This window comes from Dunckerocampus dactyliophorus, chromosome 5 (genome assembly GCF_027744805.1).
Source record: "Dunckerocampus dactyliophorus isolate RoL2022-P2 chromosome 5, RoL_Ddac_1.1, whole genome shotgun sequence".
NCBI classification, from domain to species: domain Eukaryota; kingdom Metazoa; phylum Chordata; class Actinopteri; order Syngnathiformes; family Syngnathidae; genus Dunckerocampus; species Dunckerocampus dactyliophorus.
This window is the reverse complement of record NC_072823.1, coordinates 28,586,445-28,610,000: the sequence shown is the minus strand read 5'-3', so window position 1 is coordinate 28,610,000 and position 23,556 is coordinate 28,586,445. Positions and strand designations below refer to the sequence as shown.

General features: G+C 43.1%; 1 protein-coding gene across 3 annotated transcripts in view; it reads right to left on the bottom strand.

The window, feature by feature from the left end:
• tubgcp6 (tubulin, gamma complex associated protein 6) overlaps positions 1 to 22,846 on the bottom strand; it is a 35,149-nt gene extending 12,303 nt beyond the window's left edge. The window contains exons 1-14 of one of the 3 annotated variants that reach the window (XM_054776255.1): positions 22,156 to 22,845; positions 20,842 to 21,644; positions 19,883 to 20,046; positions 19,556 to 19,769; positions 14,354 to 14,512; positions 11,451 to 11,572; positions 11,242 to 11,305; positions 11,058 to 11,167; positions 10,876 to 10,967; positions 8,533 to 8,672; positions 5,195 to 5,344; positions 3,076 to 3,157; positions 2,537 to 2,625; positions 930 to 1,045 (exon numbers count right to left, since the gene is read on the bottom strand). In XM_054776255.1, coding sequence (XP_054632230.1) covers positions 930 to 1,045; positions 2,537 to 2,625; positions 3,076 to 3,157; positions 5,195 to 5,344; positions 8,533 to 8,672; positions 10,876 to 10,967; positions 11,058 to 11,167; positions 11,242 to 11,305; positions 11,451 to 11,572; positions 14,354 to 14,512; positions 19,556 to 19,769; positions 19,883 to 20,046; positions 20,842 to 21,624 — 2,285 coding nt within the window. In that variant the 5' untranslated portion in view covers positions 21,625 to 21,644; positions 22,156 to 22,845. Of the gene's footprint in view, positions 1 to 929; positions 1,046 to 2,536; positions 2,626 to 3,075; positions 3,158 to 5,194; positions 5,345 to 8,532; positions 8,673 to 10,875; positions 10,968 to 11,057; positions 11,168 to 11,241; positions 11,306 to 11,450; positions 11,573 to 14,353; positions 14,513 to 19,555; positions 19,770 to 19,882; positions 20,047 to 20,841; positions 21,645 to 22,149 lie in introns of all 3 variants that reach the window. The other 2 variants (XM_054776254.1, XM_054776256.1) reach the window with 2 other exon arrangements.
• Positions 22,847 to 23,556: the final 710 nt, after the last annotated feature.

Genomic DNA, 23,556 nt, shown 5'->3' with positions numbered 1-23,556 from the left:
TCAAGTGTGCATTTACAATTCCAAGGCAAAACCTGGAAATAATTCCAGACCGTGGACATACTGAACTAGCAAGCATGTTGCTGCGTGTGGAGCACGTCATCACTTGTGCGCCAATATCAAGATCTCTTAACCTGATACCGGTATGATCCGACATTTCATTTTCATGCCAATACTAGTCATCCTTAGTCTCTTTTATCCTTCTGCTGTGGCTCCATCTGCTTTATGCTTCTGTGTAGTCACAGCGCAGTGTTTTTTGCTGAGTCAACTCGGTGAGAAATCATGATGCTGGTCAACTATTTCGCTTGTTAGCTTTGTTGCTAATGAGCAATGGCAACTAAAGTGACATGGAGCGAGGTACTGGAACTGGAACTAATTGATGTCTTACACTTTTATTGCAAATGTTGATCCGAAATAATTGCCAGGTGGCACCAAGTGTGGCTTTCAACTCCACCAGGAGGAACAGGAAGACAGAAAGATGACGTGACCATCGGCATAAGGAAATTATACATATACATGAGTGTAATTTAGTGGTCAAATAGCTTTTGTGGCTCCGAGTGGGTTTTTATTTAGTGGAAATGGGTCCAAATGGCTCTTTTGATGCTAAAGGTTGCTAAAGAAATCCCAGATCGCACCTTAAACCAGATTCTCACTAAAATTCTAAGGATTTTGTCTTTACCTGTGCCTCACACCTCTTAAAAAAATGGTCAAAACGTTTTTTGTTTTTTTTTTGCATAATCTTGCTAAGTAATTAATAGACAGCAGGGCTAACATGAGTGTCAATATAAAACGACAGTTTTTGGAGCCACACACGGTAATCTGACAATATTGATAAAAACACCCAGCAACTCTCCCCACCTGATCACATGTGGTAAAGAGGCCTTTTTGGTGATTATTTAACTAATCGATAAGACATCAGTTAGCAGTCGGACCTGGCTCTCTGCTCCAGTTGCTCCCCCAGCGCTTGAAGTCTCTTCTCTCGGTCTCGCAGCTCTCGGGCGAAGCTGAAGTCGTCATCCTCCTGCTTCTTCTTGGCCGAGCTGCGCCACTGCGACAATAGCATCACATTGTAACGGTAGGAAACATTTATATGACTGGAATGCAACACAACCAAAATATTGATCTGGTATTTCATGTCATAAATGCTTTTCTTCTACATTATTTAAGTTCCCTGTTACAGACACAATTGCAGTTTTGCACATTTCCAGTCTATTCTCATTAATTCCTATACATTGTTATACATTCTATTCCTGTGGAAAGCTTATAAACTTCCCATTTTTACAGTCACTGATCTCTGAAACTACCGTACACTCGACACCCTGTTGTTATTCACTACTGTTACTGTAATGTTGGGTGAGACACATTGATCGCCACAATAGGCTTTTATTGCAGGTTTGAATGATCTCACAACAGGCACAATAATCCCTAAAACAGGCGACTGTTGCGCCCCAAACGCATGCCAAGATAAAACTCAACTCTGAACCCCTGACGTCACTTTCTGTCCACCCCCACTCAGTTCCCCGAGTACCGGAAAAACATTTTCAGCACCACACACATGCACAAGCCTTATTTATATCTTAAATGGCTTTCTTTCTATGGTCATGAGCTTTGGGTAGTGACCGAAAGGACAAGATGGCGAGTACAAGCGGACAAAATGAGTGTAGGGTGTCTAGGCTCTCTCTTAGAGATAAGGTGAGAAGCACTGTCACCCTGGAGAAAGTCAGAGTAGAACCGCTGCTCTTCCGCATTGAGAGGAGCCAGATGAGGTGGCTCAGGCATCTGGTCATGAAGCCTCCTGGACGCCTCCCTGGGGAGGTGTTCAGGGCACGTCCAACCAGTAGGAGGCCTTGGGGAAGACCCAGGACACACTGGAGAGACTAGGTCTCTCAACTGGCCTGGGAACGCCTCGGGATCTGCCAGGAGGAGCATGACGAAGTAGCCGGGCAGAGGGCAGTCTGGGCTTCCCTGCTGAAGCTGCTGTCCCTGCGACCCAAACTCAGATAAGCGGAAGAAGATGGGCGAATGGATGGCTTCTTTTCTGTTATGTTATATTGGGTAATACATGTGTAAAGGTGACTTTAGGTGTGTTATTTCATGTCTAGAGGGCTCTAATATCGTTAAAAAAATATTTAGAAGGTTGTTAACTGGTTTTCTATGCTATAACTACCAAAATATTCTATTTATAAATAGCAAATCCAACTTTGCGGAAATTCACTTATCACAGTCGGGTCTGGAGCCAATTAACCATGATAAATGAGGGATTACTCTATTTGTGTTTTTGTAATTGACAATTTATTGTACATTTTGAAAATAAATAAATAAAATAAATGCTAATTTACAATGAGGACTGACAAATTTCAGGTGCAACTGTATGACAGTAGTGAATACAGCAAGGAGTTAGTGGTAAAGAGGGACGCTGTTTATATGCCCACATTGCCCTAATTTCTAAACTTTTTACAAATGAAATGTCAACAAACACTGCTGAACTACTTTTTAAAATCCCTTAAACAAACATGAGGCACACAGTCAGAGTCGCTACCTCCTGCTCCTGCTCCAGGTGGTGCTTGAGATCCTCGAGTCGCTCCCTCTTCTTCGCCTCCTCCGCCAGCCGCTGTGACACCTGGCGCCCTACAGGAGGCGAGGGAGAGCGTCATGAGCTGCTTAGGTGGCTGTGCTAAAGGTGCATCAAAGCTCAAACACACACACATACACACAAAGCGAATGTCAAACAACATCAACGCCAAGAAAGAAAGGGGCCAGCCAACTCCGCCTCACATCTTCTTGAGTCCTTAAATGATGTGAGGAGTTTGTTACAAAGTATGTAAGGGGTGATTAGACATCACACTCCACAGCGCCCGGAAGCCTGCTCAAAAGATGCAATTAAGCCTAGTGCGACGGTGCTGCTCTCACTGCCACAAGTCAACAAGACAACGTCTCTTCCAACACAGAGCGCAGCTATTTGGGGTAAAAAGTATACTCGGTAGGGGGAGAGGATGAGCCTGTATATCAAAACACCACATCAAATTAGACATGCAATGTGTGTGTGCGTGCGTGTGTGCGCACGCGCTTAACACTAACCGCGGATGCTCTCCAGTGTTTTGGCTGCCGATGCTGTGACCTGATTGATCAGCTCCTGGCGCGCCTCCTCCGCTCGCTGGGCCTATAAACAGCAATCATGGTTAACAAAGATGTATGCTCCTGCAGCTACTACGCGTGTATGTCAAACTCAACAAAACACTTGTCTAAACTACTTTAAGGGAGCGTTACTCCATACAAATGTAAGCTGGCACATCATACATAGGAGGCTAAAATTCAAATACCGTATTTTCCAGTGTATGAGTCAGGTGCAACTTAAATATCAATATATAATTTAACATGAGCTGCCTTTCTGTTAAAGTTGGGGGTTGGTTCTTTTTTTTGGCGACACCTAAGGAGGTCACAAAAAGAAATTGCTGGACAATAATTGTCCTACATATTATTGTCGATAATTGATATTATCAACAACATTTTTTGAGACAATTTTTTCATTAATTATATGGCATAATAATGAGGGTATATTGTATCAAAAGCAATAAATTTAATTTCTCAAATGTATATAAAATTGTAATTGGCATGTCAAGAGCTTTCAAATAAATGAAAGAGACATAGTAAATTAAGCAACCAAAAAAATTCAATGAAAATTAAATTACACTTAATCATAATCGTAACCAAAAACAATAAAAAATTGTCCTGTCCCTGTCTCTGTCAAGAAAAAAAAACACTCCAATAAAAACCACACACACAGTTATGAAGTGTATCGTTAAACTAATGTAGGGGATCATATTTTTAGCTGGACCACATATCTGCGGTGGCGGAGTAAAATGCAATGTTTTTGATGTCCTTCAACACTCAGTTATACAGTTCAGGAGTTGCCGTTTGTGACATGTACATTCTCCCAGACAATTCGTACTGTCTGTCAAACATTTTTAACATTTCCCGAAATGTTGGCTTTTCAAACGGATTGAAAGGTTGCATTTTGTTTGTAATGTAGCAAGCGACACCATCTGTGAGCGCATTCCATTTTGCACTGTTTCGTTTATATACTGCTCAAAAAAATTAGAGGAACACTTTGAAAACACATCAGATCTAAACTGGGGGGGAAATGATCTTGAATATCTTTCCTGATAATAAGTGGGTGATGTATTAGTAACAAAATGATGCCACATCATTTGATAGAAATGAAAATGATCACCCTATAGAGGGGGGAAATCAAAGACACCCCAAAAATGAAAGTGAAAAAATGATGCAGCCCACTGGTCCATTTAGCTAAAATGTCATTGTAGCAACTCAAAATGATTCTCAGTAGTTTGTGTGGCCCCCATGTGCTTGTACGCATGCCTGACAACATTGGGGCATGCTCCTAATGAGACTACGGATGGTGTCCTGGGGGATCTCCTCCCAGATCTGGACCAGGGCATCAATGAGCTCCTGGACAGTCTGAGGAGCAACCTGGCGGCGCCGGATGGACCTAAACATAATGTCCCAGAGGTGTTCTATTGGGTTTAGGTCAGGTGAACGTGGGGGCCAGTCAATGGTATCAATTCCTTCATCCTCCAGGAACTACCTGCATACACTAGCCACATGAGGTCGGGCATTGTCGTGTCGTGATTAACTTATTTTTGCACTTGTGCAATATGTTGATGTTGAAAATTGAAATGCATGAGGCACATTTGCAGACTTTTAGTAGTCGCTCCTCATCATCATTAAAATTAAGAGTGTAAAAAGTTATTTTTACGGGTTCAACCAAAGGTCACCAACCCGTCGATCTCGAGCTACTGGTCGATATTTGGGACTTTGCCGATTGATCGCGAGAATATTAGGAAAAAAAAAAAGGATTAAAACATCAGTGCCCTCCCCTCCCGAAGAGTGACCAACAGGCATGCATTTTGACCACTGAACATGCCCGTATGCTTTGCTGCTCTCCAGGCACGCAACCTAAGCTAAGGTTCACGGTCGAGACCAGATATGTTGTGCTCCAAACGGCTGGTGACCACTGGTTTAAACATGAATACTACATTGGTTTACTTACTTTTACACTTGACAGCTGATAGTGTTGCTTGCCTGTACAGTTAATAAACATTGTATGGCAGTTTGACTCTGGAATGGATGATTTTATTTCCATTCTTTTCTATGGGTCTGTTTGTGTACGTCTCAGTACCTGCACCTCCCTACTGATGGCGCTGTGCTTGGCGATCCTCTCCATGCGCCCTCGGTATACGGCGCAGTCCCTCTCAATCTGCTCCACCTCCTGCAGGGAGAACGTGACGGCGATGCGAGGCACGGGCAGCTCTGACAAGCAGATGTAGTGCTGTGGAGACACGTGAAAAGACACATTATTACACAGCAACTGTTCTTTTCTTTTAATCCCACAGCAATTTCATCCCCTAATCCTGATAATGCTAAAAAAAATGTCTCCTTTTGGCAAGTTTTTTTTCTTCGGCCTGACAGGAAACTGTGCAGAAGTGACAATGTGGGCTGCACATTTTTAAGTGCATTCAGACATGGCTTCACCGTGTAATTTCTTTTTAATGCAACATACTGTCACGGTAAGTCAAGATGACACGGCGAGTTGACAAAGATCATCTTGTCGCCTCAAATTCATTCTGTAATTGCTCAACCTGCTGATGAATCAGCCTCAGCAAGACAAGATTCATTTATTTACCTCCCTAATAGTATCAATCTAAAGTAAACATTAGTAACCTTGAATAATTCATTTAAATCACATTAGTACATGCAGCCACTACAGCGTAAAGTGGGATCATAAAAATCATGTAAAAAAAAAAAAAAAAAAAAGAACATCAGCGCACACATGAAACAAAGCAGAGCAGCGTTGAATGCCAAGAGCTGCAATCCATCTGGATAAAGTCTCAGCGACTCCAGATGATGCATCATAATCGCAACGCTCACGTATTGATAAGGATTTGAAAGAGACAGCGAGCGGCCCTGCTCTGTCTCAATATTGATTTGTTGTCCCTTTCAGTACAGTATATAGTCGTACCTCGCTACATTGCAGTTCAAACATTGTGCCCCAACTCCATTGCGGTTTTTCACAAAGTAATAAATAAATGATCACAGTTTCATGGTTGAATCCAACCTATTAGTAAGCAATATGCATATTTAAGCAAATTGCACCTATTCTTGGCCTAAATTAAGCATTTTCAAGCATAAAAATGGCTAAATGAACCAAAATACAAATACAAGGCTGAAGAAGCATTTTGGCCACTAAATGTCGGTGTTCGGTGAGACGATTAGCCATTTAAGGCCACCATTACAATACATTGAGACAATAGACATTGCAGGGACTACGCTGTCCAGAAAAAAAACAAAGAACTGCTTATATGCAAGTCTATGTTATCTTACTTACAGTATGTCTAATTTTCTCCGATTATACCTACTGTGATGGGTATTGCAAATGTAAAGGTGACCATAGTGGTGGTATTTCCTGTCTAGAGGGCTCTAATAACCTTAAAAAAAACTTATTTAGTATTCACATCACATTGTAGAAATAAAATAAAACAAAAACTACAACGTTGATACTCATAGGTAATACTAGTTTTGTCTTTACATATATAGAACTTTCTAGCCTTTTTGCAAAATGTTAAATACATAAAAAAATGTGCAAGTGCATCCTTTAATTTTCCAGTATAGTGCCCTAAGTGGAAAAAATGTGGATACCCCTGGTCGAAAGCATTGACTCTATGAGTTTGTTTTGCTTTTTCTTTGGCTTTTTGTGGGGGGTTGGATCTTTCTGATGGCAAGGAGGGAAAATGTAATGATAACCATAGAGACAAATGGAACCTATGGCGACGTAGGACAGCGGTAAACCTATCTCTGCCCTCGCTACTCATCACAATTTAATAATTTAATTTAATAACAGTGATGATAATTATGAGAGCTGAATGCACGTGACCTAAATGTGATCTTCTTGTGAGGAGACTCACCTTCCAAGCACAAGCAGTCTTCTTCAATCATTTGTCACTACTGCTGTCTGCCATTAAAGCGTGAGTACACATTTATTGGTTTTACTTTTTACAGTTGACCAGGGCTAACTTATTTTTACACTTGCATGAGAGCACGACTGTATTTTTACACTTAAGAAGGTTAAAATGCAACCTAAATACTCCCTGCACAAAGTTAAAACACTGATTATGGTGATAGTTGGACTCTGGAAAGGATTACAGTAATCCCTCTCCACTTTGTCTTGCATTTTAAGCAAATGCAAGACATTTATAAATCTCGAGTCCTGCGAAGAACAAACAACCTCATCAAGGACCGCACACATCCACAACACTCATTATTCACACTCCTACCGTCAGGCAGACGCTACAGGAGTTTGAAGTCCAGGACCACAAGGCTGGCAAACAGCTTTTACCCACAGGCCATCAGGCTTCTCAACCAAGCACTCACACAGCAACACACGCACACACTCATAGCACTTTATTTATTGATTTATTTATTTGTATTAATGTCTCTTCTGTTGTTGTTGCTTAATTTATTGGTATTTATGTTGTTTCTTCTGTTCTTATTCATTTTCTTGTGTTTTTTTCTTTCTTTCTTTTTTGGGAGAATGAACAGAACAAGAATTTCATTGCATAGCAGAACCACCAGTTTTACTGTGCATATGACAATAAAACTCTTGAATCTTGAAAATATCATGGCTTTACTCCATCAATGTTTTTCAAAAACATTAATTCATAAATTATGCTGTTTTGTGATTGAATACACATTTATAAGCAAAGTTCACATATTTTGCATTTTCCAGCATACAGATGGCTATATGAACTAAAATACAAATATAAGGCATCACGTTGTGATGATATGTAGTATATGTAGGGTTAGGGTTTACAAATACAATACAAATATTCTACACTGGGCACTAGGTGTCAGTAATGTTACTGGAATGTTGGGTTAGACACAGGCACCAGACTTGATCACCAGAACAGCATGCTTTAGGTTTGTATGATTTCACAACAGGCACAATAATCCTTAACACAGACTACTGTTGCGGCCGTGACCCACACCAAACTGAAACTCAGCTCTAGCAATGAAACATTTACAGCAACACACACGAGCATGAGTCTTATGTATGTCTTAAACGTCTTATTTCCTCTATTATGTCTACTATATTCTGTAATAGGAGTGTAAAGGTGACTATATGGGTGTTATTTCATATCTTGAGGGCTCTAATCATCTTAAAACTGTATTTAGAAGGTCGTAAATAGGTTTTCTGTACTCTAACTATCGAAATATTCGCTTTATAAATAAGGAATCCTACTTTGTGGAAATTCATTTATTGCAGTCGGTTCTGGAACCAATCAACCACCTAAACGAGGATTGACTGTATTTGTATTTCCTAGGGAAAATTGGTTTCAAATTCAAACAAATTGGACGTTGACCAGCTTTTCTGATTGGAATTGCCTTTTAATTGTGTCTTAAGAGTTTCCACTGCGGCAATTTTGTCCTGAATAGTTCAAGAGTAAAATGAAGCAAAGTAACCTGAGGGCAGCAGATCCTGAGGAGATTGATGGTCTTCCCGCAGACGTACACATCGTTAGCGATATGTCTCAGGAAGATGGGTACGCACTCCTCCACGTCTTTGGAGATCAAAGTGTAGCCGTGGACCCAGAAGTGATTGTCTGAAAAATATTCATATCAACAAAGTAAATGAACCTTTTAGAACTTTTTCTCGTGATGACTTGCAGGACAGGACGTGTCTTATAGCTTAGCTCAGTCCATCCGGAGCTAAAAGCACAAGAGAACGCCAAAGCACTTCGCTTCCAGAGCATTTTACAGCCAGCCCGCCCCGGACATGGCCTGCTGATTGCTTCCCCCCCGGCCGCGATGCACTTTCCCTGCAGGAGCGCTGACATTTGAGCGCCCTCCAGACGAGCTGGAGCGAGAGGGTGCACGGGGTCAAGTGCGGGAGTTGATGAGGTGAAGCCGATGAGCAAATTAACCTCTTAGCCAGACAAAGCTACGGCGTGGCGTGACCTTGAAGGAAGTGCTGCGTGACAAACTACATTTGAGCAGGCAACAGTGAGTCACCGCGAAAAGATTTATGGATTGTAGAGGAATAAAATAACTGCAGCGAGCTGGAAATGTCACCTTTATACCTACTCAGAATTACTTAATGATTTAAAAATACAGTGCTTCGTATTAGGGAATGCTACAGATTTGGCACTACCTGTTTGCCCTCTGTCATAAACACATTAGAAAGGGACTACGCTTGTTAACATGCCTCCTTTGCATTTTGTCTGCCAGAGAATAAGAAGATGTAGCAGGAGGGATCAGTGCTGGCGACTTGGCGACTCACTAAATTTAGTGAGTAACCAGACCCCTCTAAGACACGTTTTTTTTATAAAAGCAACTAGTGACAAATCTAGTGAAGAGACTTTTGGAGACTAAAAGGGAGAGTGGTTAAGAATGGCAAAGGCATAGACGTGCCTGTTCAAGTTGTTCAAAAACACGGCAGTTTGTCCTCTATTTGGTGGATTTATTCAGCTCTGGTAGCGTCTGAGAAAGTTCTGTATAGGTTTCACTTTTGCTTCTCACGGCACAGAACTGTGATGCATTCAAGGATAGTTGAACAAAGTGTGAACTACCTGTATTAATGCTTGATTATCAAAAACATTATCAATGAACAAAGACAAACATGTAACAGAGACTGACATGAAGGCACATATTGCTCTTCTCAACGAGCAGCGAGTGCTGATGTGGGCTCCTCCCCCATTTTAAAGCACTCACAGGCGACTCTGTCTTGTCTGTGACATAAACACACCTCATATGTAATTCTAAAACATATTTGTTGTGCTTTTCATGTTTTTTTTACTCACTTTTTGTTCTTAAAAGGGTGAAGAATAATGCACATTTCACAGGAAGTAGACCAAAGAGGGAGTGAAAAGATACAAACTGCTGCTAAAATAAAACTGCTGTGAGCAGCGTTTACTAATAAAAAACCCGCTTGTGGTTCTGCTACCTGCTGATTATTGTCCAATAACTTGATGACGTCCTTCACAGGCTTAAGGACAAATCCAACAAGGCAATAAAAGGAAAATAATGAAATCATTTTTTTTTCCGTCCTCTGCAGGATGTATCATTTTGAGATGCCGCTGGCTCAAAATGAAATGTACAGAATGATGCAGTGTGTGTTTTTCCACTCATTTTTGGTTTATTTTGTGGCTAATTATCTTGGCTGTGTTTAATTATTTTTAAATGACATATTAATATTAAAATGTTTTTTATATCATATAATTATTTTATTATTAATTACTTTTATTCATAACATGCATCTTGTCAGTCAATTTATGTTTTCATTAGACTTTTTTTTTTACTTGAAATAGTTTTTTTAAATTATCATTAAATAATTAAAGCAAAATACTTAAAATGTAAATAAATTACATTAAAATAAACATAATTATTATATACTAACATATATACTGTAATAGCAATAAAATATGATTATATAAATATATAAAAACGTAATGTAATACATCATTTAATATCACAGATAATGATGCTTGACTAAAATAATATATAGTATATACCAAGTAAAACTAGAGATTAAAACAAGACAAAATGACTATTAAAAAAATCAGCAAAACTGGCAAGCGCCTAGGCAGACTGGACTGAGGCGAGTTGGGCGAGCGTATTTTGCCGAAAACACAAAAATGGACGCTGGAGTGAGTGCAGAGGCACCTCCACGTAAGACAATCTTTTATACTACACAGGGGACTGTACATAGAAACTGTGTATCTGCCTCGGTAGGTGCTGCTGTTTTGGGTAGCAATGGAGTCTTAGCAACACTCTCCTGCTTTCAATCAATTAGTCAGACTGTCTCACCTCTGACACCGAGGAACTCTTCATTGACTTGGATCATGAACTCTCTGTAAACATCTCGAAACACGCCGCTGTACACCCAGTCGGACACGAACCTAAGACACACAGGGGATACATCACAGAGTCCGGACAAAAGCACGGAGGTCTGCTATGTTTATTCAAGACACAGCGGTGTGTGGGCTGACCTGGTGTACGGCTCACAGCTGCTCTTGAGGAGAGACAGCAGGACCGGGTAGTTCTCATTGCTGCAGTTGTTCTGGGCTTCGTTGTACAGGTGGGAGAGAAGCTTGACGCCCTGCGCACAGCCGCGACAACTCATGTGAACGGCGACACGACAAGGCGAGCCGACCGCAGATAAAGAGCACTCACCACAGGGAAGGCGGCCTGGTCGCCACCCAGAGGCCCGTCCACACGGCACAGTTCTGACAGGTACCTTTAGATGAAAGCAGAGCAGGACATTAGCATCTCCTTTCATCTAACTGCACAGTCACAAGCAAAAGTTCACCATCAAAAGCATGGAAATGAATAGGAGACCAGAGTCAAACCCATAAAAGGAAAGGGGAAAATATGTATTTCACCTGAGCTGTTGGCCAACTTTGCGGAAGAGGAAGCCAATGGTCATCAGGCTAAGTGTGGGCGGCGTGCTGAGAACACACGCTCTGTAGTAATGCAAGTACTTCCTCAGACCTCCTGTGAATGCCTGTGAGACAAACACGTACTTTGTGTTAATGCACCCATTTCAAGGTGATACAACCACTTCATTAAATGTGAATCTTCAGATATTGAGCGCCGATGTTTACTGACTAAAAGAACACAGTGTACCCGAAGTATGAAAAACATGGCTGGTTGACAAATAGCTCCGTGGAAAGCACTGGCAAACTACCACTAATGACCATTGACAATACTAGCTTATGCGGAATGTACTTCTTAATGATGTTAGAACAATAATATGTGTCTCTAATACTAGCTTATGTGGAATGTACTTCTTAATAATGTTAGAACAATAATATGAGTTCCTAATACTCGCTTATGCGGAATGTACTTCTTAATGATGTTATAACAATAATATGTGTCTCTAGATCAGGGGTGCCCATTACGTCAATCCCAAGCTACAGGTAGATCGCAAAGGTAGTGTGGGTCGATCATCTAAATGCCACGTTGTAGATGTCATATGACATCAGTCAGCTGACATCAAGTTCCCCTCGTGATTCGCTAGTGCTCCTCCCGCAGCAAAGATTAAGTGGTGATCAGACGTCTCAAGCTGAGATGCAACTTTCATCTTTATTATTCTGATTACAAAAGTAAAAGTAAAAAAAGTAAAAGATGAACAAAAGTTATCTGTTCATTTGTAACAGCTAGTTATGTAGGAAAATAGTCAATTGTTTGATGGCTTAGAAATGGGGATTTTGTACATTTCCGCCTGTTAAACTATTATTTCATGAATAACTGGAAAATGTGCCCATTGCAGAAACATTTTAATACATTGACTTGAAAAAAAAAGGGACAAGGACAACAGCAGCAAGAACTACATCAGCAAATAAATGTCTGTGACGACTATAAAGACCCTGACGGAAAGGACAAAATAATATCAACAACCACAATGACAATACTACATTGAAACAGTCACACATAATAGCAGTCATGAAATGATGAACTATGATAGTGATCACAATGACAATACTGCATTGAAACAGTCACACATAATTGTAGTAATGAAATGATTATCTATGATAGTGAACTGAATGCAGAATGACAATAACTGTAATGCACATCATTTAAAAAAAAACTATAATCGCACCGCAAGCCGCCCCCCCGGCGCAAGCCCCGGCATCAACAGGCCCCAAAGGGCCACCCCAGGGAAAGGCAAGCGAACCAGACAAAGGCATCCCACAAGCCAGGCCACCCCGGGCGAGCCACCGCGACGGCCAGGTCCACGGCCACACCCCCCGACCCTGGCGGGCAGGCGCCGCGGAACAGGCACGAGGCACCCCAATCCAGCCCGCCCCACCCGTGTATGTGATAAGGTGTGATTGTGTCTATTATGCAATTTAAAAAATTTATAAATAAAATAAAATAAAATAAAAAATGCTACACACCTTTAAAAAAAAAGCCTGGAGCTCTGCCAACTGTGAGTTGGCTACAGCAGTGTGATCATTTTGTTTTTCTTCAGCAAATAGGCTAAAGTTACTAAGTTTGTGTCCTACTGTCCCACTCCTTAACATTACCAGGGTTTCCGCTACCTGTAATTGAGGGTGGCGGTGCGCCACTACAAAATAAAAGCCGCCATACCATAAAAATGTTTTTTTTTTGTATACTTGAAAACAATGTTAAGTAATACTGTATATTGTATGAATGGACATACTGTATGTTATATAGATACATATATCTAGCTTATTATTTATGAGCACATTGACCACAATTAGTTAACATTAACTTTGTCTGTAACATAACCCCACAAGAAAAAGTCACACACAGTGCAGAGAGTGACACACTGTGTGTGACTTTTTCTTGTGGGGTTATGTTACAGACAAAGTTTATGTTCCACCACTTCCAGCAAATATCAATGACATGAAAGATGGAATAACAGCAGCAATCAGCACGGTGGACTGTGACATCCTGAGGCGCGTTTGGGAACAATTCTCAAATCGGCTTGATGTTGTCCGTGCTGCTGGTGGTGGCCACATTGAGCACTTGTAAAACATGAAATAAATACTTGAAGGTATGTACAACGCATGTGTCCAAGCTAAAGTTTTCTATTGTTTTTGGTTTTTGAAATATTGCGTGCTGACTTTGGCGCATTCTTTTTTTAATCCCCCTGTAGAATTCAATGTTAATAAATGGGATATTTTCATAGAGCATAGAAAACTTGTTTATGCCTATATTGACTGTTACACTCTTACTATTCATTGTGCACAACACTTATGATGCAGCGACTCGAGACAGCAGCTAGCTAGCAAGATAACCAGTTGTTTCTTCAAAACTTATAAAGCCAAAAACTTAACACTTCCACGTGGAATAGGAGGAGAACCTTTTTTCCACTCCATCATGTCGGACATGCCTTGGCTGACCTCATGGCTCCATGCAGTGTTAAGGTAATGTAATAATGTAAGGTAATGTCTCATCAGTGTTTTGTGTCATTACTGCCGCCTAGTGACCAGAATGCTACCTATCAATATTAGTACTAATAATACAGAGATCATTTGTTTAATTTCTGAAAAAATGCAATATAACAAGACAGCAATAATCAAACCATGATATTGCGAGGGACTGTATATGTAAAAGGTGGATAAAGTACACAAAAGCCCTTCTTAGCTCATCAGCATTAACAGGTGCAGACATGTAAAGTAGGTCTTCCTAAAAGCACATTTGAACTGTCTGACTTACAACATCAAGGCTTTCCAATACACTATGGTGGCACCTCTGAGACTTATTGTTGAAAATTACTAAAATATGCCTGTCCATGGTGTTAACCCAAACTCACCTGGAAGACCAGACCCTTCTTGTCAGCACTCTGCAGAGAGAAGCGGCTCAGCCTCAGGTAGTAGGTGCCGTACTGGGCCAGTTCCCCCAAAAGACGAGAGACACTCTCCGGAGAGGCCCCTGACACGCACACACCAGGCCGGATGTCGAAATGGACACTCTGGGTAGAAGATCCACACAAGATAAAGCCTAATAAGATCTAATGCAAGAGCTGAGATATTACTTATAAAAAGGTAATATCACATTTAACCGAGTCGCGTCCATAGTGATTTGTGTCGTATTATTATGATATGAGATTATATTTTACTCTTTGGTGTTTGTTGTCCTTCTTATGGATGTTTTATGACAACACCAGCACTCTTCTGGGACGTGAGCAATATCTGGCAATGAGGTTGAGGACACAATACAAACACCCAACGTCTCAATAACACAAGTTTACATGACAGTGTAGGGTGTGGAGGTGTGCCCAGCAGCCTACATGTTCATGATAACCAAGACACTGTAAAATGCAATATCCCTGGAACGTATATAAAAACTTTATGGGGAAGCAACATAAAAGAAAAAGCGTCCTGGTGTTTTAGTTTTTTTCTGTAATAACTGGCTTTTCTTGTTTCTTTTTAATGTAATGGGATATTTTATGAGGTTGTGTTTTATGCTGTTATTAGTGATAAATGTGAAGTACAGGATTGAAAAAGAGGCAAAAATAAGAAAGGACAAAAACATAACCCCAAAAATATGACAGAAATGAAAGTGCCTGAAAAAAAATATGAATAAAAGAATATATTATTTTTTATACCCTATATACAGTAATCCCTTGCCACTTGGTGCATCAAATTTCGCTGCTTCACTCTATCACAGGCTTCCCGCAATACTGTATATGAATAAATCATGCTTTTTTGTGATTGAATACCACTTATGCTTATTAGTAAAAATATGTATATTTAAGCAAATTCCCCTACATAAACTATTATAAAGCATAAAAATGGCTAAATGAAGTAAAACACAAACATAAGGCATCCGGAAGACACATTCAAACATGTGACGATTTGTAGTACTCTACACTGGTCACTAGGGGTCAATAGTCTTACCATAATGTCCGGTAAGACACACAAGCACCAAACCTGATCGCCAGAAATTCCGATCTGGTACTGATATTCCATCCATCCATCTTCTACCCCTTGTCCGAGATCGGGTCGCGGGGGCAGCAGCCTCAGCAGGGAGGCCCAGATTTTCCTCTGCCCGGCCACTTCGTCCAGCTCCTCCCAGCGGATCCGGAGGCGTTCCCAGGCCAGTTGAGAAACATATATAGTTTCTCCAACGTATCCTGGGTCTTCCCCGAGGCCTTCTACCGGTCGGACTTGCCCTGAACACCTCCCCAGGGAGGAGTCCAGGAGGGATCCTGACCGGATACCCAAGCCACCTCATCTGGCTCCTCTCAATGCGGAGGAGTAGCGGTTCTACTACGAGTCTCTCCCGGATGACAGTGCTTCTCACCTTATCTCCAAGGGAGAGCCTAGCCACCCTACGGAGAAAACTAATTTCGGCCGCTTGTACCCGCGATCTTGTCTTTTCGGTCATTACCCAAAGCTCATGACCATAGGTGAGGGTAGGAACGTAGATCGACCAGTAAATTGACAGCTTTGCCTTTCGGCTTAGCTCTCTCTTCACCACAACCGATGCAGAGGCCGCATCACTGCAGACACCACACCAATTCGACTGTCGATCTCACCTTCCATCATTCCCTCACTCGTGAACAAGACCCCAAGGTACCTGAACTCCTCCACTTGGGGCAGGATCTCATCCCCGACCATTCCAACCATGGACTCGGACTTGGAGGTGTTGATTCTCATCCCGGCAGTGAACCGATCCAGTGAAAGTTGAAGTTTACGGCTCGATGAAGCCAGCAGGACCACATCATCTGCAAAAAGCAGAGACACAATACTGCAGCCACCAAACCGGAACCCCCTCAACGCCCTGCGCCTAGAAATTCTGTCCATAAAAATAATGGACAGAATTGGTGACAAAGGGCAGCCCTGGGGGAGTCCAACCCTCACTGGAAACGGGTCCGACTTATTACCGGCAATGCGAACCAAACTCTGACACCAGTCATACAGGGAACGAACAGCCTGAATTAGCTGGTCCAATACCCCATACTCCGGGAGTACTCCCCACAGAATTCCTCGAGGAACACGGTCGAATGCCTTCTCCAAGTCTACAAAACACATGTAGACTGGTTGGGCAAACTCCCATGCACCCTCAAGGACCCTGCTGAGAGTGTAGAGCTGGTCCACAGTTCCACAACCAGGACGAAAACCACACTGCTCCTCCTGAATCCGAGATTCAACTATCTGGCGGATCCTCTTCTCCAGAAGCCCTGAATAGACATTACCAGAGAGGCTGAGGAGTGCGATTCCATGATAGTTGGAACACACCCTCTGGTCCCCCTTCTTAAAAAGGGGGACCACCACCCCGGTCTGCCAATCCAGAGGTACTGCCCCCAATGTCCATGAGATGCTGCAGAGTCGTGGAACTCCGGGCGGATTCCATCCACCCCCGGGGCCCTGCCACCGAGGAGCTTTTTGACAACCTCAGCCCCAGAGATAGGAGAGCCCACCGTGGAGTCCCCAGGCTCTGCTTCCTCATAGGAAGACGTGTCGGTGGGACTGAGGAGGTCTTCGAAGTATTCTTTCCACCGATCCACAACATCCCGAGTCGAGGTCAGCAGCACACCATCCCCACCATACACGGTGTTGGCTGTGCACTGCTTCCCCCTCCTGAGACGCCGAATGGTGGTCCAGAATCTCTTCGAAGTCGTCCGGAAGTCGTTCTCCATGGCTTCTCCGAACTCCTCCCATGTCAAAAGTTTTTTCCTCAGCGACTGTCAAGAGCCGCAGACCGCTTGGCCTGCCGATACCTGTCAGCTGCTTCCGGAGTCCCATGAGCCAAAAAGGCCCGATAGGACTCCTCCTTCATCTTGACGGCATCCCTCACCACTGGTGTCCACCAACGGGTTCTGGGATTACCTGTCCAGGTCTCACTGTCGCTGCCAACGTGAGCGTTGAAGTCCCGCAGCAGAACAAGGGAATCGCCTGAGGGAGCACTCTCCAGTACTTCCTCTAGAGACTCCAAAAAGGGTGGATATTCTGAACTGCTGTTTGGCGCATAAGCACAAACAACAGTCAGGGCCCGTCCTCCCACTCGAAGGCGGAGGGAAACTACCCTCTCGTTCACCGGGTTAAACTCCAACATAAAGGCCACAAGCCGGGGCACAACAAGAATTGCCACCCCTGCCCGTCGCCTCTCACTGCTGGCAATGCCAGAGTGGAACAAAGTCCATCCCCTCTCAAGAGGACTGGTTCCAGAGCCCTTGCTGTACATTGAGGTGAGTCCGACTATATATAGCCAGAACTTGTCAACCTCGTGCACCAGCTCAGGCTCTTTCCCTACCAGAGAGGTGACATTCCATGTCCCAAAAGCTAGTTTCTGTAGCTGAGGATCGGACCGCTAAGGTCCCCGCCTTCGGCTGCCACCCAGCTCACTCTGCACCTGACCCCTTTGGCCCGTCCCATAAGTGGTGAGTTCATTGGAGGGGGTACCGATATTTCAGCCTTGAATATGGGCTGATGAATGAAGAAACTGATGAAGTACTTCAGGGCTGCAAGTGGGATGTGTTTAAAACTGCAGCGGGGAGGGAAGATTGTACTGTTGATTTGGATGAATATGCATTTGCTCTTACTGGCTACATTAGCACATGTATAGAGACTGTTACCACCACCAAGTATTACAAAAAAAACCCTAATCAAAAACCTTGGATGAACTGTGATGTAAGGGCTAAGCTACATGCTCGTTCGTCTGCATTTGTCATGGGCACCGTTGAGGACTACAAAAAGGCCAGATATGACCTGAGGAGATCCATACGAGAGGCCAAAAGACAGTACAGACAGAAGCTGGAGGGCTACTATTCCACGTCAGACCCTCGGCGCATGTGGGCGGGGCTTCAGCACATCACGGAGTATCGACAGCGGAGTAGCGTAGACACATCCAGCCAAACTGTACTTCCAGACGAGCTGGATGAGTTCTACGCACACTTTGACACCCAAACTCCTGATGATCATAGAGGGTGGCTGGGCTTGGGCACACAGGACTCACCTCTCATGGTGACATAAGCTGATGTGCGCAGGGTTCTGAACAAAACAAACCCACGAAAAGCAGCAGGCCCAGACAACATCTCAGGACGTGCACTTCGGGTTTGCTCATCAGAGCTAGCTGATGTGCTTGCTGACATATTTAACCTGTCACTTGCACAAGCATCTGTACCGACCTGCTTTAAGTCCACCACCATAGTACCCGTACCAAAGAAGATCAAAGTGACCTGCTTGAATGACCATCGCCCTATAGCACTCACTCCTATTGTAATGAAGTGCTTTGAAAGGATAGTCATGACCCACATCAAAAAGAAAAGAGCATCCCGGCCACTGTGGACCTCTACAGTTTGCATATCGCCAGAACCAGTCCACTGATGATGCAGTCAACACTGCTATCCACACAGCTCTTTCGCAACTACAGGGCCAGAACACATATGTCAGAATGCTATTTATAGACTATAGCTCTGCTTTTAATACAGTCAGCCCCCACAAACTCACAGATAAGCTCCTCACACTTGGCCTGTCACCCTCCCTCTGTAACTGGGTGCAGATTATTAAATCATCCATAAATATATTGCGTAGCCCTTTTATTAAATTGCGTCAGTCTGGTGTAGTAGTATATATCGAGGTTGGAGGTGCTCAGTTAAGCGTTTAAACCTGACTTTACTCACCACCGTAGCTAATGACTTCTTGTAGCCCTGTGGGAGTTTCCCGAGTGATGCTGCTTCAAATGTGCGATGTGTTTGGTCGTATTAAACTTCCCCGGTTCTGTGCCAGCACGGGAAACATGTGCATGACAGATTTTGCACTTATTTTAACAAACAATACACACAGCCGACATCACTGCTGCTCCGCGCTTATGGGCTCTATCCGGCCGCACAAAAAACCCAAAACAAAGCAGATCTTCATTTCTGTAGCCAACCACAATGTATCCCAATGGGTATCATTCAATTAAGAATATATATGAAAAGTTGTTCCACAAAACAATCAAGTCGCAAAAATGAGATCTGTTCAATGTAAAAAATTAACTGCAAATTTTGAGGCTGACGGAGATCTACCTTATTGAGAGGGAAAGTCGTGGACGCGACACCGATCAGCACATTCAGGAGGTCGCCCACCAGCAGCCTCTGAGAGTCGATGGGCAGCGGCAGGAGTGGGGAGGGCGCGCTCGTGCTGACCACCCTCATCTCACCCTCCCAGAGCCGATAAATCTGGTCAAAGGCCTCTCTGCCGCTCTCGCTCAGGTACAAAGACTCTTTTCTCCCGGGCGGCCTGGTGTGCGAGACACATTTGGTGAATGTATTCAGTGATTTTGCAAATGATACAGTGTACTCCTGTGAAACAGTCAGTTTCAACAGAGGGAGAAACAGATTAAGCCAACCAACCAGCCAATAGATTCCCAGCAACAGCGTACTCCGGGTTCAAATGTCCTCAAAGCCTCCCACAAATCAACCTCTGGACTGGGACTGGGCTCCGACTGAGAGTCCGGGGTCATGTTGGACGCAGACTGGAAGCCTTCATCTTCAGACTGATCCAAGCATGAGGGAACCTGCACAACCATGACACAACACATTTCTTTACTTTTCCCTTCTCTGCGTGAAAGAGGATTTACTCAACTGCAGCATTGTAGCAGGCATTCATTAGGGGTAATGGAGAAGGGAGGCCTTCTAATAATAATAATAATATTAAGTAACATATCTCATTATGTATGTTTTTCCAACAAATAATGACACTTCATTAAAATATTACAGTACAAGACAAAAGCTTGGAGACACATTTGCATTCTATTGAATGAGAAAGTGTGTCTAAACTTTTAACTGGTAGTGTATTTCTGTATTACAATCTACACCCTTCAGTCCAAGTGTGTTTTCTGCCAGTTTCTTATCAATTTTCTCAATCGTGTTTGTCTTGTATGGATAGCAAAAGAAACATTTTACCATCTTTTCGTTTGGCAACAGCAGCTTAGTATACCGGTACTTCAGCTTTACAGATGCCATGTCAAGTTGTCGATTTGGCGCTGCCACGCTTTGAGCGAGTGTGTGGTGAAGCTAGTAGTTAGCCGGCTAGTGGCTAACCGGTGTGGTGTCACGAGGTGTCACTACGCCAGTAATGTAGTTCTTCGGCATAACATTGTTAATAATAACAATGATAATGTTGCTGCAGCTTGGTTAATATGCAGGTCACATCATGTAAATGGAGCGTTTATAGACGGAACAGGTGTGTCCCATCACATGCATTCTTAGCTGCCTCTTTTATAGCTGTTTTTTCATATATTTACAATGCACAGAAAAGAGATACATGTGTGTTCATGTCGGTTTTCCTTTAACACATATAGGAGTCCTACCCTGATGGCCAGCCCAGTCAGGTCCACATTACTGGGCACAGGGGGCAGGTCCAGTCTGATATCCAAGTCTGAGGTTCGGGTATGCTGCAAAGCTCCGAAAAGGGTTAGCCTGGTCTCCCTCTCAAATCTTTCCTCTGTGTCCATTTTAGTCCTCAGAGCCAACAAGCCTGTGCCTGGCTGGGATTCCATTACCCTCTGAGTGACACACACGCTCTCCAAGGATGCCCACTCCTCCCCGCATACCAGCCCCCACGCCCGGGCCTCCAGCCTCTGCAGCTCCTCACTCTGGTAACCCCAGGGTGGAGGCCTGCGCAGCACAGGCCTCTCTCGCCTCATATAGTCCCGACTGAAGGAGGACGAGGGTGGGGGAGTGGAGCCCGCCAAGTGTACCAGGAGCTTTAGTACTGCATCTACTTCACTCAAGCCTGACGAGGCACCTTCCGGAAGCTTCTCCAGCTGCTCCTCCAGCTTCTCCGCCTCCTCCCGGCAGCCAGCCACTCTCAGGTCAAAACATATCATGAGGACTTGGTTCCTGGGAGGTGAGTTTGTCATCAGGCCCGAGGCGGGGGCTTTGGTGCCGTCCTGAAAAAGCTTTGACAGCAGGGCACCATAGGCACGCTTTTTTAGTGCTCTGCGGAAGTCCTCCCTTGAGATGCCTCCCAGTGCCCGACGCTTCCATGACACCCCGGCTAGGCTACTGTCACACAGGGCGGCCAGCAGCTCTGTGATGCTGGAGCTACTGCTGCAGCTGGACTTAATGGGGTGCTGAGGGCTCGGGTACATTATGGCTCTCCCCCTTCAGCCTGGATGACAGAAAAGATGACGACACACTATAAAATTCTAAATTGTTCCTGCAAAAAAGCTCGTCAAAAATTCTCTATATATGAAGAGTGCTCTGTTGTTTTTTTGAAAGGACCTACTGCAAAGTCAAAGATCCTCAAAATGCCAATAGAGTCGTACTGTACTGCAAAACACCAAAGATCCTCTTTATGACAGAGGAGATGAGATGTTTTTGAATTGAAGTTGCAGGCCAGACTGACGCAATTTAATAAAAGGGCTATGCAATATATTTATGGATGATTTAATAATCCACACAAAAATAAACTAGCACACACGTCTATACAAACACACTGTGTATGCATTGTGAATTTGTTTACATACTCATGACTTGTAAGTAGCGTTTCCTACACACACACACACAAAACATATCACTACTAGCTAGCTGTGGCTATTGTTATCTAAATTCGGCTATAAGAAACATTAGCGCAAGCTTTTAGTGTCGTAATCGCTTTAGTGTAAAGCATTTACCCTCACGATATAAACTGTTGTCGGCTCATTCAGCAGGGAGTTGCCTCCTCCTCCAGGGCGCCACACTGAGATATTCCCTCCAGCATGCTAGCACATGCTAAAAGTTGTTGTTATTAATAGCATTAGCAACGCTCTGCTCGATTAGCTATCCCGCTGTGCAGCTCGCGTTCTTCCCATACCAAACCTGATAGAAAGTCCTCTTTAGCCTCTCCGAAGAAAATGTTGTCCCTTACGTTTCCTGTGATATAGTACCAATTACCCGCAGTAAAGTACTCTACGGTTGTCTTATTACGGTTTAGCCTGTCATTCATCGTCAAGCCGCTGCATTTCCGGGATGAGGGCAAAATCTCCATCATGGCGATTGGACAAGGGAAAGACTTGCCTGCGTTGATTGGTTGACTTCTTCCATGGTCCACGCTGATTGGTCTGGTACGTCATCGTCATCGCTTTGGGGCGCTTTGGGGATGTTGCATTCAAATACAGTAAAAAAATAAGAATTTTTACAGTTTAAAGCTGATGCCCAGTACTCTACTGGCAATTAATATCAATGTGAATACTAGAGGCGTATACATTGTATACTATTTAAAGTACGTTTTTATAGAGAAGAATAATTTCTTAGCTTCTTATGGATAGAGTTTTGCAAAATAAAACTATAAAGCATTACAGACATTCTCATATATAAGACAGTATAGTATAGATCTATTTTGGTTAAAATACAAGAATATAACAACATAATTCACTTACAGTTCTCAGAAACCTTGGAATTTGTCATTTATGACTTTGGAATGCATTTATATTCATCATAACAACACTAAATTGTCTCCTATTTCCCCATAGGTAGCAAATCAGAGAAAAAAGAGGTGAAAATCTGCCGGATGGCAGACAAGGAGAGGCTGCATGCTGAGAATGAAGCATCCCAGGCAGGAGGCCAGTGATGACTGTACTGATTTGCACATAAAAAGCTGTATATTTAGTACCTAAATGATGTTTCTAGACATGAATTCACCTAAGGAAGTATCTGTTGATGCATCAGTGAGCCTAGTTTGCATTGTTATTCCCATTCCTGTGCTTGTGTTTGTTTGGCAGTCACGATCAGCCATCACCATCTTTCTTTATTCCCATTTCATGCTCAGTTGTCAGCACCTAATGAATGTTTGTCGCAACAATTCCTCAACCTTCGCCACAGTTGACAGGGACGCCATGCGGCTATTTACACTGCAAACTCATTTTGCGAAGCTTTATTTTGCATTCTGAGCGTCAATGAGGGATGCTTTTCGTGGAGGTGGTTGTTTGTAAAATGCAAGAACAAATGCTTTGACGAGTGTTTTTTTATTCTGGAGTGGTGAACATTTTTTTTTGATGAGATTTATTTATGTCATTTACTGTATATGTGTGTGTGTGTGTGTG